General features: G+C 56.2%; 9 protein-coding genes across 9 annotated transcripts; 4 read left to right on the top strand and 5 right to left on the bottom strand.

The window, feature by feature from the left end:
* Positions 1–2,087: 2,087 nt before the first annotated feature.
* On the top strand, positions 2,088–3,695 carry GLRG_11147 (uncharacterized protein; the record flags this gene model as incomplete). The annotated part of the gene is made up of 4 exons (XM_008101832.1): positions 2,088–2,502; positions 2,585–2,799; positions 3,242–3,435; positions 3,524–3,695. The coding sequence occupies 4 exons, from the start codon at positions 2,088–2,090 to the stop codon at positions 3,693–3,695; spliced, it is 996 nt and encodes a 331-aa protein (XP_008100023.1).
* Positions 3,696–4,459: 764 nt separating this feature from the next.
* Positions 4,460–5,611, bottom strand: GLRG_11146 (ATP synthase F0; the record flags this gene model as incomplete). The annotated part of the gene is made up of 3 exons (XM_008101831.1): positions 4,460–5,162; positions 5,217–5,474; positions 5,538–5,611. 3 exons carry the CDS (start codon positions 5,609–5,611, stop codon positions 4,460–4,462), a joined length of 1,035 nt encoding a protein of 344 aa, XP_008100022.1.
* A 1,487-nt stretch (positions 5,612–7,098) lies between these two features.
* Positions 7,099–8,475, top strand: GLRG_11145 (WD repeat domain-containing protein; the record flags this gene model as incomplete). The annotated part of the gene is made up of 1 exon (XM_008101830.1): positions 7,099–8,475. One exon carries the CDS (start codon positions 7,099–7,101, stop codon positions 8,473–8,475), a length of 1,377 nt encoding a protein of 458 aa, XP_008100021.1.
* Positions 8,476–10,072: 1,597 nt separating this feature from the next.
* On the top strand, positions 10,073–11,362 carry GLRG_11144 (peroxidase; the record flags this gene model as incomplete). Its single annotated transcript, XM_008101829.1, has 2 exons — positions 10,073–11,071; positions 11,141–11,362. The coding sequence occupies 2 exons, from the start codon at positions 10,073–10,075 to the stop codon at positions 11,360–11,362; spliced, it is 1,221 nt and encodes a 406-aa protein (XP_008100020.1).
* An 837-nt stretch (positions 11,363–12,199) lies between these two features.
* Positions 12,200–14,293, bottom strand: GLRG_11143 (uncharacterized protein; the record flags this gene model as incomplete). Its single annotated transcript, XM_008101828.1, has 1 exon — positions 12,200–14,293. The coding sequence occupies one exon, from the start codon at positions 14,291–14,293 to the stop codon at positions 12,200–12,202; it is 2,094 nt and encodes a 697-aa protein (XP_008100019.1).
* Positions 14,294–14,341: 48 nt separating this feature from the next.
* GLRG_11142 (uncharacterized protein) lies at positions 14,342–15,013 on the bottom strand (the record flags this gene model as incomplete). The annotated part of the gene is made up of 1 exon (XM_008101827.1): positions 14,342–15,013. One exon carries the CDS (start codon positions 15,011–15,013, stop codon positions 14,342–14,344), a length of 672 nt encoding a protein of 223 aa, XP_008100018.1.
* Positions 15,014–15,894: 881 nt separating this feature from the next.
* Positions 15,895–16,608, top strand: GLRG_11141 (DJ-1/PfpI family protein; the record flags this gene model as incomplete). The annotated part of the gene is made up of 2 exons (XM_008101826.1): positions 15,895–16,423; positions 16,484–16,608. 2 exons carry the CDS (start codon positions 15,895–15,897, stop codon positions 16,606–16,608), a joined length of 654 nt encoding a protein of 217 aa, XP_008100017.1.
* A 142-nt stretch (positions 16,609–16,750) lies between these two features.
* Positions 16,751–19,140, bottom strand: GLRG_11140 (subtilase; the record flags this gene model as incomplete). Its single annotated transcript, XM_008101825.1, has 3 exons — positions 16,751–17,803; positions 17,880–18,935; positions 18,997–19,140. The coding sequence occupies 3 exons, from the start codon at positions 19,138–19,140 to the stop codon at positions 16,751–16,753; spliced, it is 2,253 nt and encodes a 750-aa protein (XP_008100016.1).
* A 1,028-nt stretch (positions 19,141–20,168) lies between these two features.
* GLRG_11139 (amidase) lies at positions 20,169–21,911 on the bottom strand (the record flags this gene model as incomplete). The annotated part of the gene is made up of 1 exon (XM_008101824.1): positions 20,169–21,911. One exon carries the CDS (start codon positions 21,909–21,911, stop codon positions 20,169–20,171), a length of 1,743 nt encoding a protein of 580 aa, XP_008100015.1.
* Between the last annotated feature and the right edge of the window lie 388 nt (positions 21,912–22,299).

The following is a 22,299-nucleotide window of genomic DNA, read 5'->3' as shown; positions in this document are numbered from 1 at the left end:
GGTTCATCCTCGTCGTCTTCCGTAGCGGCATCCTCCTCTTCGTCGCCGTCTACTTCCTCTCCCGGAACCAGCTCCACCTCCTCTTCTATCAATCTTTTGAATCAGCTCTCTGGGACTGGGTCTTCTTCATTATCTGGAACTTCGTCAGTTTTATCTTCTACAGTTACATCTTCCTCATCATCTGCTATCACTTCCTCTTCATTCTCTACAGCTACATCTTCTACAACGTCCACCTCATCTTCAGCTGGTCTCCTGAACCAGCTCTTCGGGGCCTTGTTTTCGTCAACTTCTGCAGCAACGTCGGCCTCAAGCTCCAGCACTACATCTTCGCCTGGCACACCGTCTGCGTCGTCTTCTAGCACAACGTCTTCCTCTTCGAGCAGCACATCACCACCCTCGTCTACGACTACATCTAGTTCATCTTCGTCAACCGTCTCGTCTTCTTCATCGTCCTCCAGTAGCTCCTCCTCTTCATCCCTGAGCAGCTCATCCTCCTCTTCCTCTTTCACAACTTCTTCGTCATCGTCTTCCAGTAAAACATCCTCCAAGACCTCAGCGGCATCACCTAGCGCCAGCAGTTCCAAAAATGGAGATCGTTGCGGAATACTCTGGGGCACAAAGTGCACCCAAGACAAGTGCTGCACTCTCACCGGCGTTTGTGCTGCGCCCAGGGTCATGGGTCAACCCAACATACTATGTCTTGCTTGCCAGAGAAATTACGGTGGTCCTTGTTCCTAGGAACGACGGCACAAGGAACGAAAAATGCGGGAAAGAAGGGGAAAAAACAAAGGCATCCACCGTCGGGGTTATGAATCTCGCCGCAGAGATGCCATCTCTGGGGGTTTGGTTCGCTGGGAAGTTTCGGAAAAGATGGAAAAGAAACGGCGTCCAATTTTGTGTGGCAAGCGCAACATAATTTTCTAATGTAATCAACAACTTGCCAAGAATAAACAAATATCCATGTCACTTTTCAGGAAAAAAACCAAATAGGTCCAAAAAATTAAATCAAAACCGTTGTAGAACTGTCACGTGAGGGCTTCTCGTGTGCCGTTGACAATGCCAGTCCCTATAAAACCAATCAATCGTCCTGGAAGCTGTGACTCGGCCGTGTGGCTAATTCCTCCTGGTAAACTATAAACGAGAATCTTCTCATCAGCCGAGTGCAATGGCGCAGAAGTTGCCGGCAACTTCGTCGCCCGTTGTCCCTGGGTCTCTCTGCCCGCAACTGTGCTCGAGGATGCGGGCTTGGAATGCAAAGGGGCTGACGCCTTACGCTATAACTTCAGCCACAATCTGGTCGTACGCCATGACAAGGACATGGACGGCACGGGGGGGGCTCATGATCCTGATCATCCCGCATCATCATGATTCCAGTAGTTGGCAGACCAAGCTGTCGTACCAGATCAGAAAACTTGCTTAGCTGTATCCGTAATGAGGTATTGAGGTGATGTTTAGAAGCAAAACGCGTACACGTCCACAGTGAGCATATGACAACAGTCTCAAAGTCTAACCCCTCCCCCCCAAATTGACGGAGCAAAAACGACGCCAGGTCTGATTCACTCGCCGAAGACGACGTTGGTGTGGTATGCGCTCGCATCGTGATTGGCCGAAGCTCCGATATCGAATGTGTCATGGGTCCCCCATCCCGGAGCTAAGACAACCCCGGCCCGCCGCATCGACCACCCCCCCGTCCCTCGGCTTCTTCCTATCTCATCCTCTCTCCCCCTTTCAACAACTCGTCATCCAAATCCATAGACCTCCGACATCGTTGGAGATCCCCGTAGACTCCCCTTCCAGGAACACCTCCTATTTACGTCTACACACTGGGGGAACAGCCTGCCATTTCCCACTCGGCCCGGACTTCCTTCGGTCTTTATCACGAGCCTCTCTCTCTCTCTCTCTCACACACACCCCGCGATCCCCGAGCTTATCGCACCCCTTATCGGACAGCCCTGAACCCTACCTCCCTTTCGCCACCCTCCCTCCTTCGTCGATAGCAACTTCGGCTTCCCGTTGCAGCCGCCGCCCGAATCCGTCGTGCAAAACGAACCCAACTCCCCGAAAACCCTCCCCTTCCTCTTCCGACAATGGCAATCTACGGCGCCGTCCCTCCTCCGGAAGACGTCGACCACCCGGTCGCCGCACACACCGACGTCCCGCCGCCGCAATCCCAGACCCCGGTCGCCGCCTACCTCGCCGCCCAGAACGCGACGACGACGACGACGACGACGACGGCCCCCATCGACATCGAGGCATGGACCGTCTCCGCCCTTGAGTCCCTCAGCGTCAGCCCCGTCGCTCGCGGCACCGGCGGGCCGCTGCTAGCCATCAACCTCGACCAACAACAGATCAAGAAGGCCGCAATCGCCGCCGCCGACAACGCGCCGCCCGCTCAAAACCCTCCGATCCGTCGGCCGCTGAGCCGGAGGGACAGCCAGAAAAAGAGGGACGCGCTGCTGAAGGGCAGTGAGGGCAGCCGGCAGCGTCGGCGATGGGAAAACGGTTCGTCATCTTTAACCCCCCCCCCCCCCTTTTTGGTTCCCTCGGTGTCAATGCTGACCCTCTCCCCTTCGTCACAACCCAGACCGTCTCGTCGGCGTCCCCAACGCCCAGCCCCCCCTCCCTAGCGACTGGGAAGTCCGTCCCACCTACCCGGTCCAGGTCGTCCCCTACCAGGTCGCCCAGTTCTGGGACACTGGCCTCCGCCAGCGCATCGAGGACAAGACCTCCCGGCTGCAGGCCCAGCGCAAGAAGCAGCAGCGCAAAGACGGCTCTGCCACCGGCCTCGGCGTCGGCGAGGTGCCCCGCGACCTCCGCGACACCGCCAAAACACATATGCCTTAGCATCCCAAAATATACCTAAAACTCGCCACTGTGCCAATAACGGCCAAGATAGGCACACGCAAGCACTACGCTACCGAACCATCAAGTGACGGTACATCGGCACGAAAGTGTAGGACGCTCGGAGAACCTCAGTCCGACGTTATAATCAGCATCAAGATAAGGAAATTACCTTATGTAAATTTGGTACTCCTCCAATCGAGATAATCGAAAAATCAATTTTTGACGGGTCACTAGCGAGTAATTTCAATTATCTCGTACCCAGCCCTGACAAACGGGAATCACGAAACTCTTGAGTCCCTAGGGGCCGGTGGTACGCTCTGGAGGACCAGAGTAAAGCTTTCAAGGACAGGTTTCAAGACGTCTGGAGCCGGGGTCCCGAGGGGTGTGTATTCTGTAGTGGAGCACGGCCAGCGACGCCGAGGGCGACAGCGAGGATGAGGAGATTGTCTTTGTCGGCCGTCGCCAGGGCACGGCGGCCACCGGCGGCGGCGTCGGGTGGAAGAAGGCCCGCAGGGAAGTGGGCAGCGAGCCGGTCGACACCGGCATGGTCTTTGACACGCTCGGCGCCGACGACGAGAGCGCCTCCTTCAAGTACGCTCCGCCCCCCCCTCCTCCCCAAGCAGCCGGCGGCGATGATGATGATGAAAGCCGTGTTCCGTTTGCTGACTTGTCACCGCAGGCGATGGCTGACGCACTCCATCTCGGACTACTACGGCCTCCAGTCCCACTCCGTCACGACGGGCGAGCCTGCGCGCAAGGTCGTCTACGTCACGGTGCGCGACCCCGATACCTCCCGCGCGGGGCCGAAGAAGCGTACGGGCCTGCCGCGGCCACTGTGGGAGATGTGCTGAACCCGACCGACCGCCGTGAACATTGTCTTGCCACTCCCGTTTCCGTTTCCGTTTTCGTTTCCGTTTCCATCTCCCTGTCCCTTTCTGTAACATCCCCTTTCACCTTCTTTTCGTTCCGTGCGTCGTAGACTTTGGAACCGTGGCTGGCTTGGCTAGATGGGCGTGCACCAGCAAACCGCGTGATAGACTTGACTATTGCCACAATAGACTTTTTTCGAGGGACTGTTTCCCAGGTCCCTGACACCAGGGAGGGCGGAGGGACAATATAACATGTCTATTCGGTAAATCTGGTGCCATGGAACCGCGATAACCGCACCGCGGTGATGGCTCGGATAAGTGATAACGATGCCGGCCTCTGTTGCTGGCGCTTTCCAGTGGAGATGCCCATAGCTCCTTTTCGCGGCTTCATCCTGCGCACCATATGTTGCTGATGTCGATACTTTCCCTGCGGGCGAACAAGTACATGAGATTAGGGGCTTGCCGGGGGGGGGCTGGGCCTCCTCCTGAAATGGTGACGCCAGACTGCGCGTGGAAACGGCGTACCGACGCGTTCGCCCAGCACACTCACAGATATAGTATTGTCACAGCAAGTTCCGAGCTTTTGGACATTTAACCTTGATCACGATTGACGGCTTCCTATCCCGTTGTAGAAGTAACCCCATCAAATAACCTAATAAAATTTGCATTGCTTGTCCGTGACATGCTAATTCTTGTAAAGTCCACAAGAATGAAGACGAAAATCAAGAAAGGGCACAACCTGCGTCTTAATCGTCCGCGGTGTTGTAGTTTTTATGCGGGTCGCCGATGCCGCCGGGGCGTAGCAGGGGTCTCGTCTCCCTTTCAACTTGCCGCTCCTCTCTGTCCTGTAACCGCTCCAGCTCCTCCTCGGTGTCTGCGTACCGCTCGGGGTGGGCTGTGTAGGGGCCGGGGAGACCTTGTTCCCAGCCCTCTGAGTAGGTCCTCACGGGGTTGGGCCGTCTCGTGTCGTCAACGAATCTGGGCGACTGCGGCTCTCCGTGATGCTCCCGGAACTCGTAGTAGATGGCCATGACTAGCAGAACGCCCTGCATGAAAGCCGTGAGGACGAAGATACCCCATGTGCTCCATCCCTCCCAGCCGAGCCTCGCAAAAAGGCTGGCGGCGAAGAGAAAGCCACCCGGAGTCTGTATACACATCATTGGGATGCTCAAGCTGCCAACATGCTTGATGTGGTACGTCGTCCAGATCTGGGGGACGTATTGCACGGCTGCAAGGGCTCCCGCCATGACGCCAAGAAAATTGGCCCAGATGTCGAGGAGGTCGCGAAGTGCCACGATGAAGACGACGGTCAGTATGATGACAAGCAGGGCGTGAACGAAGCAGAGCGCGCCGACCATGACGGCGGTATGCCACGAGGGCGGGCTGTCGACAAGCTCTTGTTCGGGGATGTTCGCATCGTATCGAAAGAAGATGAGGAATAGAACAAGGCTGCGGGCAGTCAGTATGATGTTGGTCCAAGCCAAGGATGCGGAAGAGGCCTACATCAAGGCAAAGGAGATCCACTGCATGCCTAGCTGAGCGATTCCCAAAAGGCCGGCGGCGCACTCGAAGGTGCCCAGCTCGCTACAGCAGGCGATATCGCGTCTCGAGGGAGGAACAGTCAGGATATTGGCGAACCCGGAGGTGGCCGATGTAACCCCCAGCAGGACGAACCATGGCGAGATACCCTCGGAGGTACCTCTGGCGATGATGCGATAGTGTTGCGGCAGATATGAGACGACGAGTCCGATGAGTATAATGCTTTGAGAATGGCATCAGCTGGTGTTGGGGCATGCAGCAAGAGTGGGAGGGGATTTGACTCACATGGAGACTATCAGGTTCGCATAGCCAGGGGCGCGCAGCTCGGCGCAGCGGTCGTCGAAGATTGTAGCAACCATGCTCGGACAGGTACTGGTACGGAGGAAGGTGACTGCTGGCGTTGGCTCACAAGATGTGTTGGACGAGGATAGGTTGCAACAAAACAGAATCGACTATCAAGGTGGTTATGCCTGTTGGTTCGGGGTTCGCCGTGCGCAGGAGGTCCGTAGTCGCGTGTCGAGTGTAGGAAGACAGACGGCTGCAGGCGAAGCAAGCGGTAGTGGGAAAAGAATCAGGGCTAGCTCAGCATTGCGTAATCATGGGAAGCAGCAAAAAAACAGTAATCTAAGGATATGGGATCGTCTCGTCCGAGGCCTGTTCTCTGGTCGATGCTTTGAGGGCGGGGATAGAGCCGAGATGATGGAGGAGATTGTTCGAGGAAGTGGATGATTGCTGTGTTAATTGAGACGAGTCCGGCGCCCGAGTTCCGAGTTCCTGATTGTCAAGGTCACTGCAGTGAGTGAGTGGTTAGCGCGGGCGTGGCGGACGAGGAAATAAAGTCTCCAAAGCTCACCTTTCAGATGTTACAGACTGACTGACTTTCAGGCAGATGGACGTTGATTGTCGTCGAGTGCCAGCCGAGGCGCGGTGTGCACTTCTATGGTGTGATGCGTTGTGCTTGGAGGATTTAAACCCGGCTACGGCGGGGTCGGAGATTGGACCTCTGCTACGTTAGGTACTACCTACATAGGTAGTATCCGTACTCCGTAGTAGTACAACGTAGGTAGGTAATGACAGTACGTACTTCACCTTAGCGCTAGGACCAGGAACATGCATCGCTAGCGGCGCCATGACGTCGCCGTTTGGGTGGGCCGCCCTCTCACATGAGGTACCTGGATCTGCCTCTGCTGGAACGGGAGGCACTGGCACTGCCTGTGGTGGAAGTGGAAGTAGTGGAAGCAAGCGGATGCTGGCTGGCGGGAACATTTTCCGAGGGGAAGGGACCAACCGAGGCTTCTCCTTTAGTCCTTCCTTCCACCTCTGACTGCGACAAGAGGCCACACACTGAGGTACGTACCCAATAACCCCACCGTATCCACTCACCGTTCTGTTCACGGTGAGTTTGACGGTGAACTGATTAGGAAGATGGTGGGGCCGGCAGTTGGCTGCGTTGCGTGCCTCATCGAGAAAAAAGAAAGGCAGGTGCAGGCAGCATAAGCATCAGCGTAGGTAGCGACCTTTCCGTTTTCCACCTCGGACTTGAATTCAACTGCATGCAACGCTACGTCCAAGGCATCACAACCAAGGATTAATTCCACACTCTGCAGGGTTGCAACGCATCTTCGCCATTTCACACGACCTTGAAATTTCTCAACTGCAGCCATCCTACTCTTCTCCTCCGCGCTACTCCCACTCTTTTGCCTCAAGGTTTACCTTCGAAGTGATCCTCAAAGCTGCAGATTCTTGATTTCAACCAACCTTCACATGCCGGCCTTTCTTTCTATTGCAGCGTCAATAGCGGTCAGCAACGAGTAATGCTAGCGTACCCCTCTCACCACCAACCTTCATGTCAGCGATGCATCCCTCGGAAAACAACGATGCAGACCCTCTGCCGCACCACCAGATGACCACTTGGGACAAGGACCCCTATGCCCCTCTAATGCATCTCGTTGCTACCACCGACATAACCACCACACATTCTGCCGCACAATTGAGACCGACAAGCTTCTTCCGCCGCCTCCAATGGACTGCCGACGGCACAGCCCTTGTCGCCTCTACCTCTGATAACCGCTTGTCGACCTACGTCTTACCTGCAGACCTTCTCGACAAGAACAGCTCGCCGCGGACCTTGACGCCGCAGGGCCAGTTGCACCTACCAGAACCCTTCTACTCGGCCGCTATCTCACCCTACTTTTCCTTGTCCGAGCCTCACACTCAACTAGCCTTGCTCGCCTGCAAAGATCACCCCATCCAGCTACACCATGTCTTCCCCGACTCGCCCTCTTCCCATCCGCTATGCTCCTACAAGCTGATTCGCCGCGAGACGGAGGAGTACATCTGTCCCGAATCCATTATGTGGTCTTGGCCCGGCACTCATTTCCTAACCGGCTCGATGAACCGTCTCGATCACTTTGATATGTCGAGACCCGGTTCTGATGGCCCCGTCCTGACTATCCCCACCATCCCCTCCAAACGACACCTCCTCAAAGGCGGCGGCGTTGGTATGAAGGGCATGGTATCCGCATTATCAAGCCAGTCTCCCGACGAACCCGGCACCTCCATCGTCGCCGCCGGCACGTGGTCCCGGTGGATGGGCCTCTACGATGTGACGCGTACGAACAAGCCTGTAGCGAATTGGAGTATCCATGGCGTCACCAAGGCTCACTTTGGCCGGGAAATTGGGGGCAACGGCATAGTTCAGACCATTTGGAGTCCATGCGGTCGCTATCTGGCCATCAATGAGCGCCAGGCCAGCGGCATCCTCGTCTACGATGTACGCGGGACTGGCCAGCCGCTGAACCTGCTCGTTGGCCGAAATACAACCACGCAGCAACGGCTGACGTGTGACGTGTTTCCCGGCACCGGGGACGTCTCCGGTGGTTTCGAACTCTGGGCTGGTACAGAGTCTGGGAGTCTTCTCATCTATGAGAACGTCGGCGCCTGTGACGGGGTTCTGGACAAGTCATGGGACTGGGCCGCCCATTCATCGCCCGTGGGTAGCGCTGCCCTCCACCACACTGGTTCGGTAGTCGCCACTTGCTCTGGTTCGTGGACCAGTCACGCGGACCACGAACTGGACAATGAGCTTGGTTGTGCTGACGGCAATGGCCAACCTCGCCTGGCATCGACACGCATCACCCCTGATTCCTCCCTTAAAGTCTGGACCCTCGCGACGGACATAGCAGACCCAGACACCTTGACTGAGGATCAGCCAGACTCATAGGCTCGCCGCCAGTCTCATATGAACGGCCGATCAACGCATCCTCGGCAAACTTCACGATGCGACATGATTACGATGACGACTGCAGCAAGATCATGGTGCATATTTGCCTGCATCGCCCGTGTTCTGCAGCGTCGGTCCTGCCGACCATCAATCAAGATTGGAAATTCTTTCAGGGGGGGTCTCGCATCCTTTCTTCTCCATATCACTCAGCCCCACGGCTCGGGCACTAAGAATCAGACGGAAGCCGGGCGAGTGGGTTTTGGTCGTCGAAACTGGCTCGGGCCGTGTTCTAGGAATCAGATTCCCGAGGTGCAAGTTGCAGCTATCGACTCGAGGCTCACTTAGAGTTGATGGGTGCAGCTTCTGCCTCGCATACCCGAGCTCTAAGCAGCGTTGTGATTTCTCGCCTGCAGAGGCCGGATGTCTTCGCGCGTCGTACTCCGACTGTGTAGACCTCCATTCAGCCGAACAGTTGAAATCATCTTACTTCAACAGGCCAAGTGTCGTCACCGCCGACTGATGGCCGACCAAAGAAAAGGCTAAGCACGCTTCTTCTGCAGGTCAACATCGCCATGTCACTCAAGCCAGAGGCTGCATATGGGTCTTTCAGTCATTTGAGCTGGTCTATGGTTTCTAACAAGCCTTGACACGGACCTTTGGGTACGCCCCCCAAACACGCTCTCTAGCTAATACCTTAAACGGCGCTGTCACGACTCCAAGCGTTTATACGCTCTTCCCTTTTCTGTGCGTCCCCGTTCCTGACTAGTATTCTTCAAGAAAAAGTCTCGACCCAACGATACGAGACTTCGGATGAGTGACAGAGGCCAAGCCGCACGCACATTTTCGCATCGGAGTTGCGAGCGTCCCCGATAGCTATTCGTACCAACAGTTACGCTGGAGGACATGCCCCTCACCCAAGTCAATCATGTTCATTCTGGGGCGATAAGGATTCATGGTGTTCATCTCCGGATTGCATCGAAAGGAATGCGACCTGCAATTTTGACTCACTGGTCGCGTCCATCTAGGCAACCTTATTGCTACGCCTGCGATGTATGGTTCCATTTCCGGTGAGGCCGCAAGCTCAATATTCCTCAAAAATGAGAACTCATCATTTGCTACCTCCACAGCGTCGCTGCCGAGTCTATGTCATGCCTCTCAGTAAAAATAGAGATAACTCGCTGTAAGCAATGAAATTGCTTTGATCATCTCCGTAACGCACGTCTCGGCGTTATGTAACATGGACGGACTTGAGCGACCAGAGTGTGCAGACGCTCCATTAACGTCTCTCGCACGTCAATTCAAGCCCGAGATCGTGACTATCCAAGCGGCCGGCAGTCCATGAGCCGGAAGCTAAAGAAGCCTAATAGAATATTCTGTACCAGCCATTTCTCGACTCATCTAACATAAATACGTGTAGAGGTGCCAGGGGCCGTCCGGATGCATTTCGAGCTAGCATCCTACCTCTCGCTTCTCGCTTGTCTTCTTTCGCTTCTATTGATAGCAGTCCTAATATTTGGGTAGGGCCGGATTTGTTTCATTATTTTCGACTTCATATTCCTTTCTTTTTTGTTGTTCTCCATCTTGCCAAATCGCAACCATGAAGACTGCCTCCCTCATCGGCGCCCTCGTGGCAGGCGTTGCGTTTGCTCATCCTGGCATGAACATAAAGAAGCTGATAGCTGATGCTGAGCTCCAAACTCGACAATTCGGCGGCGGTGGCCCCTCGACGGAGCTGATCGGCGACCTCGTTGATCTACGAGAACGCGATCTCACCCAGACCGGATCAGCGATTAGGGATATCTTGATCGCCGAGGCCCCTGGCGCGGACGTGGAGACCTTTTACGACGAGTCTGAGCTCGCCCCCAGGGACTCTGAGGATTGTGCCAGCGATGAATGCTGCATCTGGAAGTACATTGCCGACGACATGGCCAAGCAAATGGTGGGAAACGCCGGTCGATGCAACAGCGTCGCTCGCGGCGCCATCCGTCTCGGCTTCCATGACGCCGCATCCTGGTCCAAGTCGACGGGAGGCACCGGCGCCGATGGCTCCATCATTCTTGCCAACGAGTGTAAGACACGGTCTGACAACAAGGGTCTCGAGGACATATGCGACATCATGTCGGGCTGGTATGCCAAGTACAAGAAATATGGCATCAGCATGGCCGACTTGATCCAGACAGGCGCCAATGTTGGCACCGTTTCTTGCCCCCTCGGCCCCCGCGTTCGCACTTTCATCGGCCGCAAGGACACGACCACACCCGCAGTCCAGAACCTCCTCCCTGACCCTAAGGACAGCTCGGAAAAGCTCTTCAAGATCTTCGCCGATAAGTCGTTCACGCCCGCCGGTCTCGTGGCCCTCCTGGGCGCCCACAGCACCAGCCAGCAGCGCTTTGTTGATCCCGCACGCGCCGAGTCGCCCCAGGACAGCACGCCGGGAACTTGGGACATCGCCTTCTACCAGCAGACGCTCAACCCGAACGCGCCGCCCGCTGTCTTTAAGTTTCAGAGCGACATCAACGTGTCTTTGGACCCGCAGACCAACGATTTGTGGAGGCTCTTCTCGGCGGGACCGCGCGGCCAGGTCGCGTGGGGCAAGGTAAGCTTTTCCCCGTGACACGTTCGTCCCATCTTATAACCTTATATTGACTAACACTGTAACACTTAGGCCTACGCTGTCGAGTACGTCCGCATGTCCCTTCTTGGCGTCAACAACATCAACGATTTGACCGAGTGCACAAAAGTCCTGCCACCTTTCCGTCCCGACTTCCAACAGCCTGATCAGGAGCTCCTCGACAAGGTCATGGGGGGCATTCTCAGCTCCGACCTCGTCAAGCAGGCCCTCGAGAAGGGCGACAAGATCCCCCCTGCCGCGTTGTCGAATCCCTAGTTGTGTATGGACCTGGGCACCTTGGGCATCATCGAAAATGCAATAGGTACTATTGCTCTGCTTATAAACATTTCTCCTCCCATTTGCTTCGTCTCTTATGACTTGTGTGCAATGACATATTACATGTTACCCGGGGAGCCAAGGCGTCGGAAGCGTCTGTCCCATGTAGAGGAAGAAGTCGCAAGAAAGCTATGGGTCGAGGCTGGCCGGAGCCTGGCGAGAGAAGAGGTGGCGGAGGGGGAGGGGGGAGGGTGACTTTGTGGACGTAGTTGTTTTTTAATTTTTCTTTCTTCTTCCCTGAAGCCTTTCGAGAGTGCCAGCCACCTCGTGAGATCTTTACTTCCTTCCTTCTCGTCCTCTCCCTCTCCCTACCCATGTTTTTCCATGTTTCAGTCAATCAATCCAAAAAAGAAAAGAAAAAATAGACAGGAAATCGAATGAGTTGAGTAATTTCGGAAAGGAAGATCCCCCCCCCCCCCCACCATCCGGTCTTTTCTCATCGGGATCACGAGTGAAGGCTGCAGGAGTAAGAAAACGTCCATCGGTTCACTGCGGCTCACTTCTCCCCGATGAACCCCTCCCTGCGTTTTCTCTCTCTCTCTCTCTCTCTCTCTCTCTCTATACCGGCTGGCCGAGAATGGGACGCTAAAGTCTGATTTGAGATCACATGACGTCCCCGAGCCTGAGCCCAGTCCGGGGCACGTCCCACTCTGCAACGAAGCCAAGAGGCCGACGAAAAAGGAACGGCGTGCACTGTCCTCGATTACATTCTACTCAAATCCGTCCGAACACGGCGCCGCCCACCGGCTCTCCGGGCCCCAGGAAGCTCTCGCAGCCTCATCCCAAACGTGCACTGACTCTGTTGACCAGATTCCGGCCGCCATCACCACCTTCAACCCCAAGGAAACCCCGCAGCAGGCTCGCTCTCTCCGTGGAGCTCATACCCAGGAGCCGTACGAGCGTGCTGTCTCCTTCATCGTCCGGGTACGTGCCCTTGACGACCGCTAGCGCAACTTGGGCGGCGTACATGTTGAACCCCGCCCGTCGGAGGAACACCTCCCACTCCGTCTCCTCGGTCATGAGGATCTGCTGCACGTCGGGGGCGGCTTCCCTGGCGTGCATTGCGACGAGGGCGCAAGCCCAGCGGGCCAGCGTCTGGCTCCCACCGGCCACGTACATAACTCGGACGCTGCAGCCGCTGCTCCTGCCAAGAGAAAAGCCGAAAGCGACAAATGAGGTATATGCCTCGGCGTCAGCGGCGTTGAGCGGCTCGACCTGCTCCCCCGCAGGGTTTCCTTCCGAGACGAGGACCACGACTCGCTCGTAGAGAGGGGCAACTCGCGCCAACCGCTGGCGGACTTGAGAGAGCTTTTCCTTTGATCCCGGTAGCGGCTTCTGTCGCACTTTGAGAATCGTGGTGATCACAATGCCCGTGGACGGGGAGGGGATGATGTCGGCCTCGTAGGAGAGCTGGGACTGAACCTCTGTGGGTTTCGTGCTCCCCGGAGACCGGAACCACGTGTTTTGCCTTGCGAAGTCGCGGTCTATCAGGTCAATGGCTGGGAACGTGACCTGGAGCGCCGAGATGACGCATCGAGGGAGGCTGACCGAGATGACGATGCGTAGAGCTTCTTTCGGCACGTCGATAGGCGGGCATGGGGCTTCGGCGTAGGGGGCTTGTCTCTCCGGTTGAGGGGTTCGTGGTTTGGATGCGTTCTGCGTGGCCCTCTTCAACACGGGCGGGTTAGACACGCCCGCGGTGCTCGTTGTCGGTGCTGGAATAGAGGAGCCTGTCGAAGTTTTCTGTCTCTTTGCTCCACGCAGGTCCATGTAGCTGGCTAACAGCTTCCCAGCTGGGTCGGTTTCTTTTTCATCGAGTAGCAAGCCCCCTCCCAGGAAGTGCGTCGCAGTTCCGTGGTTGGCCGTCTGCGGGGATCTGAAACCTATCGTGGAAGATGTAGTTTCTAGTGGCCTTTCCTTGGCAGATTGCGCTACTCTATACTTTCTGATCAAGTCCATGATGCCATCTTCGGAGCGTGCAAGACCGAGTTCTTGTAGTTCATCTTCGCAAGGAACTGGTAGCTCTTCTTCGTCTTCTGGGCTGAGGATCTTGAGAGAACAACATGGGTGCACATAGTCGGCACTGGTTGGCAACGGCCCTGGCAGGCGAGTCCCAAATAATTGTTCCAACACGCAGCTGTCTCCGACTGACTCCTTTACATCAACCGCCTTGGCCAGTGATACCGGAAACGGGACCCATCTGAGGTCTCTCTGCTCTTGTGGGTTCTTCGGCCACTGAGAAGACCGAAATTGGTATTTGTGATTGCGGCGGATCCATGAGAGCATCGCTGACGGATTTTGCGATTTCCCCTGCCACTCTGCTGGGGGCGTGCTGAAATCAAGGACCGGAGGTTGCATTCGGGCAATGGCATCGACAGTCTCGATCTGCTCCTGCTCTAGCCTTCTTGCCATACCGTCTACTTTGTCTTTCATGAGGATACTGAATTCTTCGTCGAAAATAGATTCGGTCTCATCTATCGCTGTCCCCGCTTGTTTAACCACTTCCTTTTCGACATTGAAGTCCGGAACGCTCTCGACCAACACACGGAAAGCCTGTTCCTCTTGGCTGTGGGTCATCTCATCGTCTGATTTAGGGAAGAGCGGAACCTCTAGATCTATTTCTTGATGTTTTGGCGTGGATATCTCGAAACTTGGTGTGTCGGATGGAAAACCAACGATGTCGGATGTAGATACATCTGGTAGCTGTGGGTCATCGTAGATGTTGAGGATTCTCCTGGCCAGTTCGAGATCTTCGCCAAAGAGGCTTGCTGGCTCGGAAATGTTGTCGATCTCGCAGATCTCCGCGTCCGGAAGGAAAAACTCATCCTCGTCAGATTCGCTGAGCGAGGGCGCAACCAAAGGGGGAGTCATGGTTCCAATGCGTTTCTGGAACGGAAGTCAGCATGGATATTGACAACACTACCATGAGGGGGTACTTGCCATAGTGGAGTCGATTTCCTGATTAATCAGATCTTTGAGATCGTCATCGGCCGACTCATCGTACAATGGCTCGGCAACGTACAACAAATCTTCCTCGGAAAAGTCAAGGTCGTCGGGCTCGACACCCTGGGTAAGTTGACCGTGGAAGTGCACGGCGGAAGAAGGCATCACAAGTCCTTCATCTTTCCTATCGTCGACGGGCTCTAGAGGCAAAGTGCTCGGCCTACAAAAGAAGCCGTGGAGCTTTGCTTCCCCCACGATACGGGCCAATGTTTTCAGGTCCTGCCTTGGATCGCTCCTCAGCGATGGGAGGTCGATCTTGGGAGCTACTTGCAGGAACCGGATATTGGTAAAACTCGATTCTAGCGCCAGCTTCAAGACCTCTCCCTGATGATAGGTTCCTACGACGCTCTCGATGATTTCTTCTGCGGCGGTTGCTTGAATGTCATGATCGGAAGGAAACATTGGGTCCGGAATAACGAGCGAGTGTGAGCCTGCAGGGTCGGCTAGGTCAAAGGTGCACGAGATACATGTTGGCTGCAGCAACACTCTGGCAATGCATTTTAGGTTCCCGGGATAGTGAATATCTGGGCTGACAAACAAGGATTGAAGCAAGGCGTAGTCTGCTGGTCCGGTATCTTCGGCGGCCATGAGTGTTGCATCAACTGGCATCGAGAAAGTGCGTTGTTACAGATGAGACAGCTCAGGGAGTGAAAGTAGACGATGCTGGTGGTTGAAGATGTAACATGTTGATAGCATCACATTACAGGCATTGTTCGTTGTCATCTACACGCTGATAGATCGCAAGATCCGAGGAACGGAACTTCCGGTGGATGACGAGACTCACGCGGCAGGAACTCCCTCCGACTTACCAGACGTTGTTGAGGCAAGAGTCCGTTTAGTACGTACCTAGCCTCTTTTGAGGTGCATTCATGAAAACCTCTTGGGCAAGAGCAGACGGCGCGTAAAGCGCCTGCTGTCTCTCAGCCTCCCCGGCGCGGGGCCGTAGTTAGTCCGGAATGCCGTCCTTCCCAGAAGACAAACGGCAACACAATCCGCTCCAACCATCACTGTCCAAGTCCATCTCGGTCCTAGTGACTTTGACCAACGCATCTGAAGTTTCAACCATCTACTCAACTCATCGTTTTCCTTTCGTCAGTCGCCTATAAACAGAGCGGGGGCTGCAGGACATCACGAGGATTGTGCCTGTGGTCCGTTGTGTATTTCACCCCGGAGCACCGTATCTGACACTACCGAAGGAAGATTCGGCCCCCGTTAGAACACATGTCGGGCTGGCATTGGATCAAAGGCGCCTAGCGTATCAGGAAATTGGAGACAGATGTAAGCTTTTGATGTGGGACTTCCTTCCAAAACTCTCCCACTTATAAATAACCTCAAACAAGCTACTTACACGAACACCAGAATCATTCTCCAGCAATCTCTTCATCTCAAAGCTGATTTCGAGGATTTGGGCCAACGCAAAATCTCACAATGACGACTCTTGGCTCCAAAAGTCCATCCGCATCGGCGTCATGCTCGAGGCTGTACAGCTGGGCGACATCGTGGGCATCGACATGTTCGGCAATCTTTCCCGAAAGTACTACAACAAGGTCAAGGATTATGATCCAGAGTTCGCCCAGTGGGCCGACCCCCCCATCGAGATGGATTTCTTCTACATCTCCTCGACCCTCGCGCCCGCCGAGATGACGCCTGGGCTGAAGTTCGTCCCCAACGTCACCTACGACGACTGCCCCCGCGACCTCGACCTCGTCCTTATCGGAGGTCCTATGCCTGACCACCGCCCTCCATCAGCCGACCGCTTCATGAAAGAGGCCTTCCCCAAGACAAAGGTGTGGCTGACAACCTGCACCGGCAGCCTTTGGCTGGCCAGCGCCGGTGTTCTGAAGGGCAAGATAGCAACAACCAACAGAGAGTTACTCAAGTTTGCGAGGGAGACCCACCCCGAGACCGAGTGGCTCGATAAACGGTGGGTAGTTGAGGAGAAAGAGTACGAAGGCGAGGGCAAGGGCGAGCTCTGGACTGCTGGCGGAGCAGGCGCCAGTAACTGTGCTCCCTAGCGGTGCGCCACTCTCGCCAAAGTTTGATGCTTACACGTTCAAGGCCTCTCTATGATCATCAAATACTTGAACAAGAACTTTGATCCGGGGTTCGTCCAGAAGCTGGGAATCGATGTCATCGCCTTTGAGGAGCTGGCCCTGAACCAGTTTTACAAGACCTCAAGGTAGATGTAAACACGACACAATGCATAGAGCTTCGGTACTTGACACAATAAAAACTACGGCTCTCTCTTTCTATTAAAAATTGCTATGAATGTCGGTAAGTTTACGTCTCGCACAACGACGGACTGAACATGGCTGTAGTCTAGACCTACACATATCGAATGATGAACTCGGGAGAGTCGTATCGGTCCCAACTCTCTGGCAAGGTCCTATCAGCCATGAGCTTCAAAGCGAAAATGCTCAGCTGATACCGTCCGGCAGGCGCCCATGAACCATCCGCCAGCTCTCCGTCCCAGTTACTGAACCAGCCAATGGGCCTCATAAACGTCCCCGGATACCCAGCAATATTGCCTAGAGTGACGACGCCAAGCCCGTTGTCTTTTGCGTTCTGGTCAGGCTCGGACCCAGGAGAGGTAATCGGCACAGCCTCGAGACGGACCTCGGCGCTTCCCATGACTAGCCACACATACTGAGAGGGAAGGGCGCCCGCCGACAAAACCAGGTCCGACGTGTTGAGTAAAGGCTGTGCCCAGTCCGGGCGGCCGGCGGGAACAGAAACCTGGAAGGTCGTGTTGGCGGGTATGGCCGGGCTCCTCGGGTCGTCGCTACGGGTTAAAATAAGACGGCTGGCGGCGAGGACTGTGACGTTCCTCATGGAGCCGGCGACGCCGAGGTACGGCACGGAGAGGGCGATGTCGCCATCCGCGTTGGTACCGTTGATGGCGACCCAACCGGAGTACACCGGCAACGACGCAGCGTCGAGCCCTCCCGGGGGCGTGACGGCCACGCGTATCTCGGCGCTGGCGTTCGGCTCCAGAGTAAACGTGGCCGGTTCGAACTTCAGCGTCGCGTACGACGTGAAGAGCCCCGGCGAACTCATGCGGTAAATGCCGCCAAGCGTGGTGGCGGTCAGGGCCGGGACGTGCGAGACATTGTACGCCGCCGTCGTGTCCCCGACGTTCGTGACGGTGAAGGTCGTCTCGGACACGAGGTTGTCGGTGTCGTTGAAGGAGATGCCGGCGACGCTGACGATGGAGCTCGTATAAGCCGCGTCGTACGCCTGAACCATGCCGGCACCTTGCTGAGGAACCGGTCCTAGGCCGCCACTGAAGTCTAAGTCGAAATAGTCCTGTGAAAAGTTTGGCTTGGCCGTCGACGCAAGAAGTCTCTTGATCAAGTCAGGGTCTCGGGTCCCACGAACCTATCAAACATTAGAACAAGAGGTTGCTGTATGGGGGATCTTGTCTTGATATCAGCAGCCTGGACAGGAGACTCACTTGAGAGACGAGAGCGACAATGCTAGCGACAAGAGGAGTTGCCATCGAGGTACCAGATAATACGGCGTAGCTCCCAAGCGCAACGGGCCATGTGCTTAGGACCTCACCCCCTGGGGCGCCGAAGCTGGGCGCTACGGTGAGTTCGAAAGTAGGCCCCCAGCTGGTATAATACGACACCTTTCCGGGATCGTCCGCCACTGTGCTCTGGTACGAGGATATGGACATGACGCCCTCCCCGGTGCTGGGATTGCTGAGGCCGAACAGGCCCTCGGTGCCGCCGACCTCATTGCCGGCAGCAAAGGTGCAGGGCACGCCGGCGTCCACAATCCTCGAGACCGCCACGGAGAAGGCCTCTTCGGCCCATCCATTGTAGCTGCCGACCGACCCCGTGATGATGTCGCTGCCGTCCTCGAACGCCTGGATGACGCTAGCGAGTATTATGTCGCCCGTCGACCCGCCGCTGCAGCCGAACGTGCGGTACATGCCAAGCTTGACGTCGGGCGACGCTCCAGTGAAGCCCATGGGGTTAGGCATCGCCGCGATGATGCCGGACACGTGGGTACCGTGGCCGGCGCAGTCATCCATTGGGTCCCCATCGGGCTCGGGCACGTTTGACCCGTTAAAGGCGTCGCCGACGAAATCATACCCGTACTCGACCAGGCATCCGGGGCCGAAGCAGCCACCGAGGGCCGGGTGTGTGTAGTCGACGCCCGTATCGATGACACCGATACGCACGCCCCCGCCGGTGAAGCCGCCGGCGCGGAGCTTGTCGACCTGCGTCTGGACGTGCGGCGGCCAGCTGTCCGAAGTCGCCTGGCGCTTGTGCTTGGGGTCCTTGCCGGTCCAAGACACCTTGAGATCGGGGGCCTTGATGAGGGAGACGGGCCACAGCCTCTTGACCTGGGGGAGAGCGGCAATTTTGCCGGCCGTCTCGTTGCTGTGGTCCTTGATGCTGAAGGATACGCCCTTGAAGATCTTGGAATCCAGGGTGAGGCGGCGGGACACCTTCGAGAGGCCGGTCTCTTTCTCGACTTGGCTTAGAAACCCGGTAGAATCCTGCTCTAGGCATTAGAACACCACACTTTTGCGCAGAGGGGAAAAAAAGGCAATAACTCACCTGGCTGTCGGCGAATTCGACAATGAAGGCGCCTGGAACATGGATTTGCTCGATTACAGGCGCAGCATCGTCCCTGGCGGCCGAGGCAACAGTGACAGTCGCGATGCCAGCGAGAGCCGCGGCAGAGTATTTCCAAGCAACCATCGCGGACGGGCTGTCCTCGCTATGAAAGGCCTGAGGAGGAGGACTCTTCTCGGACCTCTTGGACTACATCATACATGCACGCGATCATATTATATACGTTATCGGGACAAAGAGAAGATATACGCGCACGGAGATGGAATGGCAGTCAACGTTGCACTGGCTCTTCCGATGTTGCAACGAAAGCCACGTTCCCCCACTGAAGACCAGCTAAACCTGACCCGAGAACGAATAGCCGACAGCTTCGTTGCGGGGCAAACCCGCGGTGACCTGAGGCTAATTGAGGCTAATTGAGCAAAATAGATACAAGTGATCAAGATAAGTGTAGTATTGCGATAACCGCACCCCATGGGCTGCTATTCCAAGGTTGAAGACTGATTGACCACGTCCCTTCGGAGCACGATACCCTCTCATGCCGCGGCATGGGGGGCTTGACAATCTCACGGCGGCTACTCGCACTAAGGAAGAAGCTCACAACGGACGTGAGCGCATAGAGGAAGGTGGTATTTCAGTGTACCCTTGCTGTTCCTGCATGCGGCGTGGATGCAACGGTTTCTTGGCGCATAGCGTGGATTTGTTTGTCTGCGTTATGTGGGAAAAGCATCAATAGCACTCAACTCCGAGGGGTCTTCTCCTCAACCTTGAACTTAATAGGATGCAAAGCCGGGTTGGAGCCCGACTCCGGGGAGTATGGCGGTCCGAAAAGTCCAAGGTAAAGCCCCCCCCCCCCAAAACATTGTGATTGTTATGGTTCTGAATGTCCATGTTCCATCTGTCAAGATGCCCTCCCTTCAGTCAGGTAATTCCAACATTTCCTTCTCCCCTCTACTCTGCCATATACATCCGGATGGTGCAAAGATGGACGGCAGCGAGGACTAGTTCCAGCGACAAGGATAAGAAGACGCAAGAGTGTGATACCAGAGGCATTTTTTGCTACCAATGCATGCCATGCAGATAGATATGGGGCGTCATAAAAAATACCTCTCAGTCAAAAATGCTGAGTATCATCATGTCGGGACTGGATCGGGACCTCAAAGCTTCGCGTAGGCGTTGCCTCCTTTTCCCTTGCAGGCCGTATCTACGCAACCCATGACCTCGACCAACTTCTCGTCCCGCAACCTCGGCACGACCACCTGGACACTCAACGGTGTGCCAAGGTAGATCTTCCTATCGATCTTGCCCTCGTCCCACAGCTCACGGTTTCTCGCGTCCCAGCTGCCCAGGACCGTGCCGCCCTGCGGCCGGCCCAGCTGCAGATCGCTCTCCTTGACATCGCGGACGGGCACCGTCCCCGCGGGATAATCCAGCAGGACCCAACTGCTGGTCATCCCGACGGCGTTGTAGCCGTCAATAGGCGGCACGGGATGCGGCGCGACGGGACACACGATGGCGTCGAGCTTCTGCCGCCGCCGGCCATGCGCATCGTCCTCGACCCATATCTTCAGCATCTCCCGCTCCAACTGCGTGCGTTGCGCCTGCAGTTCGGCCACGCGCTTGAGAGGCTGCGGCTTCCCCTTTTTGAAATGCGTCACATTCCACGGCACCAAGGGCTCGCCTGTCGCGTCGAGCATCTCGGCCATTGTGACGGCACCCTCGACCCCCATGAGCTTGCTCATGACGGACTGCGCTTTCGTCCACGCCCTCGGGCACTCCAGTTCGACGACCTTGACATTGGGCGTCGTCGCTAGGAAATATGCCACTTCGTCCATCATGTTTGCTATGGGCGGGTGTATGCTGCAGTTTCCATCGGAGCGCAGCACGCCGATCACCAGCTCGCCGTATTTGCCGCTGCCAGAGACCGGCGATCCGTACGGATCGGGCGACCACGAGGCGGGCATGCAATCCTCTCCCCACAGCGCAGCTCGAGGAACGAGCTCGCGCATGATTGTATCGATGTCCTCGACGCTCCGGCCAATTGGACCGGCCACGGCCTGCACCGACGTGCGGCTCATCCCCTCTGGTCCGGTCAAGGCTAGGCCGCCGTACGGCAAGCGCCCGTTGGAGGGCTTGAAGCCGTAGATGCCGTTGCACATGGCGGGCACCCGGATGCTGCCGCCGATGTCGGTTCCGATGCCAATCATGCTGCCCTTCATTGCGACGAGCACGCCCTCGCCGCCAGAGGACCCGCCAGCGGTGCACAGCCGGTTGATGGGGTTCATTGTACGGCCGAACACATTGTTGACCGAGTCGAGGCTCCCGAGTGTCTGCGGGATGTTGGTCTTTGTTATGATGACGCATCCCAGGGAGAGGAGAAGGTCGACCAAGGGCGCGTTCTGCGCTGCAGGCTTGTGGCACAGGTAGGCAAGGCCCATAGAGGTGTCGACGCCGGCGATGTCAAAGGTGTCCTTGACCGAGACCGGTAGGCCATGCAAGGGTCCAAACGGGGTGCCATGTTCTCGGAGATACTCATCCAAGTACCGCGCGCGCTCCAGAGCCGTGTCAAAGAGAGGCTCCGTTAAACAGTTTGTGAGCTGGTGGGCGACAGCTGCGCGGTGGCAGTATGCTTCGACAACCTCTGCCGCGGACAGATTGCGCGATGAAATGGCCTCTAGCAACAGCGGGATGCTGTATGACTCGGTGATGGACAGCTCCGCCTGCGTGAGAAACCGGCGTGGCGTATGAAGGACGTTTTGAGGTCCATCCTGAGGCCTTGGCGGGTCTTTTGGAATGGAGTCGGATGGTATGTGCCATTTCGAAGGGATACGCGCCGCCCGCTCATCTTGCTTGCGGCGTGCGATGGCCTTCCACGACGCTTCTTTTGGCTGAAACGACATGGTGAGAGGCAGCAACAGTTGATTGAAGAACCTTCTTAAAGTAATCGACGATGTTTCTGAAGACGAAATACGGCTTCGGAACAAATTTCTCAGTGAATGGTTACTTGAAGAGGGGTGGAATGGATGTCTCAGCTACCTCAGCATGCGGTCAAACAAGGGAAGTCAGAGCGGCTTTCATCGAAGTGTGCGTTGATTTTAGCTCTGCACCATGCGGGGAAGCTTTGCAATCCCCCGCCAAAACTGATCTGCAGCGAGATTTAGCTCGGCGCTGTACGCTTCGGAATCGCAAGAAGGTTCTTTGCAGGAGTCCAAGCCACGGCGGAGCGTCCTCAATGTTGGACTTCATCACCTCGATCGTTGTCTGGTCCATTCGGTCTAGATACCAGCG

The sequence above is a fragment of the Colletotrichum graminicola genome, assembly GCF_000149035.1.
Source record: "Colletotrichum graminicola M1.001 genomic scaffold supercont1.76, whole genome shotgun sequence".
Taxonomy (NCBI): Eukaryota; Fungi; Ascomycota; class Sordariomycetes; order Glomerellales; family Glomerellaceae; genus Colletotrichum; species Colletotrichum graminicola.
This window is presented reverse-complemented; position numbering and strand designations above follow the sequence as displayed.